Source organism: Orycteropus afer, unplaced genomic scaffold (genome assembly GCF_000298275.1).
Source record: "Orycteropus afer afer isolate SDZICR_OR568_19922 unplaced genomic scaffold, OryAfe1.0 scaffold03306, whole genome shotgun sequence".
In the NCBI taxonomy this organism is placed as follows: Eukaryota; Metazoa; Chordata; class Mammalia; order Tubulidentata; family Orycteropodidae; genus Orycteropus; species Orycteropus afer.
Window position 1 is genome coordinate 3,652 of NW_006924893.1, and position 4,649 is coordinate 8,300.

At 34.8% G+C, this 4,649-nt stretch overlaps 1 protein-coding gene across 1 annotated transcript; it reads left to right on the forward strand.

The window, feature by feature from the left end:
* Positions 1-3,926: 3,926 nt before the first annotated feature.
* On the forward strand, positions 3,927-4,647 carry LOC103213481 (olfactory receptor 2G3-like; the record flags this gene model as incomplete). The annotated part of the gene is made up of 1 exon (XM_007959249.2): positions 3,927-4,647. A coding segment is annotated over exon 1 (721 nt), but the record flags the coding sequence as incomplete, so codon positions are not given.
* Between the last annotated feature and the right edge of the window lie 2 nt (positions 4,648-4,649).

Here is a 4,649-nt window from a genome sequence, read left to right on the forward strand (position 1 = left end):
TTTGGAAGTTACCTGGTTATCCAAATTCATGGTAATGGACAATCCAAATAATTTACTTTACAAACTATAAAACAAATCACTTCTGGACTTTTCACTTTCTTGGAATAGTATTATTCTTATTAGGTGCCATCAAGTCTATTTTGACTCATAGTGACCCAATGTGACTGAGTAGAAATACTCCACAGGAATTTCTTGACTGTAATCATTAGAGGTGGAGATTTTTAGGTCTTTCTTCCTCAGAGTCACTGGGTGGGTTTGAAACACCAACCTTTTGTTAGCAGCAAATGATTGATTAACCATTTTAGACAGCTTTCAGTTGCACCATCCGATATGGTAGCCTCTAGCCACATGTGTCTATAGAGCACTTAAAATGTGGCTAATGTGACTGATGTATTGAACATTCAAATCAATTTAAATTAAAATTTAAACACTTACAAGAGGCTAATAAATACTTTAGTATATGCATAGAATAAAACAAATATCTATTGGGTACCTTCTATGTGCCTGACACTCTTCTAATACTGGTATATATCAGTGTGTGAAAAAGAATGACGATCTTGCCTTTTAGTACCTTACATTATCACAGAGATTAACAATGTAATCAGTTAACAAACAATCCCATTATACCTGTCACTGTCACACTGATTCTGATTTATAGTAATCCTACAGAGTATAACTGCACCATGACTATAATTATTGGAAGCAAATGGCCACATCTTTCTCTAACAGACCAGCTATTGAAAATAATTCCAAAATAGTTGCAGCAGTACATTGACTCTGTCAATGCTCTCTAACTGCTAGAAATTCAAGCCAGATTCAGAAGAGGATGAAAAACAAAGGGTATCATTGCTGATGTCAGATGAACTTTGGCTGAAAGCAGACTATACCAGAAAGATGTTTACCTGTATTTTATTGATTATCTAAAGGTATTTGATTGTGTGGTCCATAACAAATTAGGAATAGCATCATAAAGAATCAGAATTCCAGAACATTTATTTTCTTGAACAGAACAGGGGGATAAGACATGGTTTAAAATCAAGAAAAATATGTGTCATGTTTGTATCCTTTCACTCTACTTATTAAGTCTACGTTGAGCAAAAATATCTGACAAACTGAGTTATATGAAGTATAATGTGGTATCATGTTTGGAAGAAGACTCGTTAACAACCAGTGATGTGCAGATGACAAAATCTTGCTTGCTGTAAGGGAAGATGACTTGAAGCACTTACTAATAAAGTTCAAAGATACAAAAAAGCTCTCAGTCTGGAATACACTTCAACATAAAACTAAAACCCTCAAAACTGGACTGATAAGCAACATCATGTCTAACAGAGAAATGATTGAAGTTGTCAAGGATTTCATTTTACTTGGATCCAACAACAACACCCATGGAAGCATCAGTCAAGAAATCAAATGAAGTAATGCATTGGGAAAATCTGCTGCAAAAGACCTCTTTAAAGATGTTACTTTGAGAACTCAGGTTTGCCTTACCAAAGCCATGTTATTTTCATTTGCCTCATATCATGTGAAAGCTGGAAAATGCATAAGGAAGAATGAAGATGAATTGGTATATGAATAATTGATATATTTGCATTATTTGGTTGGCAAAGAATACTGAATATAATATGGACCACCATAAGAATGAACAAATATGTCTTAGAAGAAGTACAACCACAATACTCTTTTGAAGTAAAGATAGAGAGACTTTGTCTCATGTAGTTTGGACATGTTATCAAAAAAAACCAGTCCCTAGAGAAGGACATCATACTTGGTAAAGTAAAGGGTTAGTGAAAAAGAGGAATACCCTCAACAAGATGAACTGACACAATTCCCCTAACAATAGGGTCAAACATAGAAATGATTGTTAGAATGGCACAGAACTAGACAGTGTTTAGTTCTGTTATAATAGGGTCTCCATGTGTTGGAAATGACTCAAAGGAAACTAACAACGCACTCACATGTACACACCCATCGTGTACATAATTTCATTATCCTTTGCAAAATTTGAAGAGAAATATGTTGTTTCTGAAATTGCTTTCAAATCTAACATCTTCTTAAATTATATACTGCAACAATATATGTAGTACATGTTACTAACAGTAAGATGTGCAATTTAAAAAAGAAAGTTGTGAATGCAGTTCATCATAACTAGAATACATTGTAAGTTGAGGATTATCTTGTATGTATTGTGTTATTTTTTGGAAGTCATGAGAATAACTTTTTCCATTTATCAGATGAGCATTTGTTGAAATTAACTGAAATATATATTTAAAACACTTCAATATAGGATAAATAAGCATTTTTGTTAAGCATTATTATGATCAGGCAGCATATGGGAAAGTACATAACATGATTTTCATGTTTTTTGAATAGGATCTTTTACTAGCTAAAAGAATAGAAACATTCTTAGCTCCATAATTTAAAGCTTTTCCAAATGTGTTAATTCTGTTAAAGGTACAGTTTTATTTTTAAAGTATAAAGATACCTTTAGAAAAGACATATTAAGCCTTCATTCATTATTCCTAAAAGTAAGTGAATCAATAAGATACTTTTACAACAGCAGATAATAGGGAAGTAAGACAACAATAATATAAAAATGCAGTAAGTGAAGACATACGGTGGAAAATGTAATCTAAAATTTTATTGTGCAGAACTATATAAAATGGGCTGATGAAGATATATTTTGCCTTTTAATGTCTTTACAAAATGCCCTTATATTTTCTCTAATTAAATAAGTGTCTGTACATCAGACATTTTTTACTTTATTTTCTTCAGAAATATTTTGTATTTATTTATCTTGACAAATGTGTGCATGTCTGAGATCGTGTGTCTGGACATGCTTATTGCATGTATCATAAATATCTTTTATCCATTAACTTTAAGATAGATGAAATTAATTGGGTAAACAATCATAAATTAGTTGTTAATTATAAAAATCATTTTATTTCCCTCCATACTGAAACTCATTTATGTCTGACTTTGTATCACTCTGTAATAGTAAGGAGAAGCTCTGGTGGCATAGTGCTTAAGGCATTTGACTGCTAACCAGAAGGCTGGTGGTTCAAACCCACCAGCCACTCCCCAGAAGGAAGATGGGGCAATCTACTGCCATAGTAATACTGCCTGGGAAACCCAAGGAGGGGTCACTATGGATCAGAATGATACTATTGTAACCCACCTTGTCTACGAGACATAGAAGACAAATATATTCTGTTTATTTGTTTTTGGCATCATCTTTATTCATAGAATAACAGCAACAACAAAAGCTCCTTGTTATATGACACAATGATCGTGATCATATATAATCCATTTAATATCAGATACTTAATCTAAACATCCATGTCTTCCTGTCTATCCCACATCTACCTGCAAAATGGTATAGTGACACAAACCTGAAGGTTTTCTTTCTTCTTCTTACTAGATTATCTTCAATAATACCAAAAAACAAACAAAACTCATTGCCGTCGAGTCAGACCTGACTCATAGTGACCCCTCCTTGGGTTTCTGAGGTGTTATCACTATGGAAGTAGATGGCCTAAACTTCCTTCCGAGGAGTGGCTGGTGGATTTGAATCTTTGAATTGCCACCTTTCTGGTTAGCAGTCAAATGCCTTAGGCACTATGCCACCAGAGCTATCTTCAATAATAATAATCAGGAAACAAAAAATAGAAATTGTTATATGAAGAAAGAAGAATGGGCCAAATGTTTATTGAGGCAAAATATAATGATACAAAAGAATGTCTTTGCTTTAAGAATATATTGTTAGTAATTTATTTTTCCTTCTCTGTGAAATGTCAGTAGTTAAAAAGTAAAACAAAACAAAAACTTCATCTATGTTTATCTCAAGAAATGCAAGCATTTAGATATTGATATTTCATTCCATTGATTTCTCTATGCCTAAATTGCTTTTTTACCTTAACAGGCTGATGGAGAAAAACAATGCAACTTCTCTGGGATATTTTATTTTGCTTGGATTTTCAGACAAGCCACAATTGGAGGTAATCCTTTTTGTGGTTGTCTTGATATCCTATCTTCTGACACTCCTGGGCAACACAGCCATCATCCTGCTCTCCTATCTGGACCCCAAACTCCATACACCTATGTATTTCTTTCTCACAAATCTCTCCTTTCTTGACCTTTGCTTCACTACTAGCATTGTCCCGCAGTTATTGTGGAACCTGAATGGACCATCCAAGACCATCACAACCATTGGCTGTATCATACAACTCTATGTGTCCCTCTCTTTGGGTTCCACTGAATGTGTACTCCTAACTATTATGGCATTTGACCGCTACGTGGCTGTCTGCAGACCTCTCAATTACACTGCTATCATGCATCCATCATTTTGCAAGTCCTTAGCAGGAATAGCATGGCTAAGTGGAGTAGGCAATACTCTCATTCAGAGCACCATCACCCTTCAGCTTCCCCGATGTGGGCACCACCACCTCCACCACTTCTTGTGTGAGATGCCTGCCATGATCAAATTGGCATGTGTTGACATCCATGCAAATGAAGTCCAGCTTTTTGTGGCCACGTTAGTTCTGCTCCTTTTTCCAATGGCATTGATCTTGGTCTCCTATGGACTCATTGTTCGAGCAGTGATAAAAATTAAGTCAGTTCAAGCATGGAGGAAGGCCTTAGGGACCTGT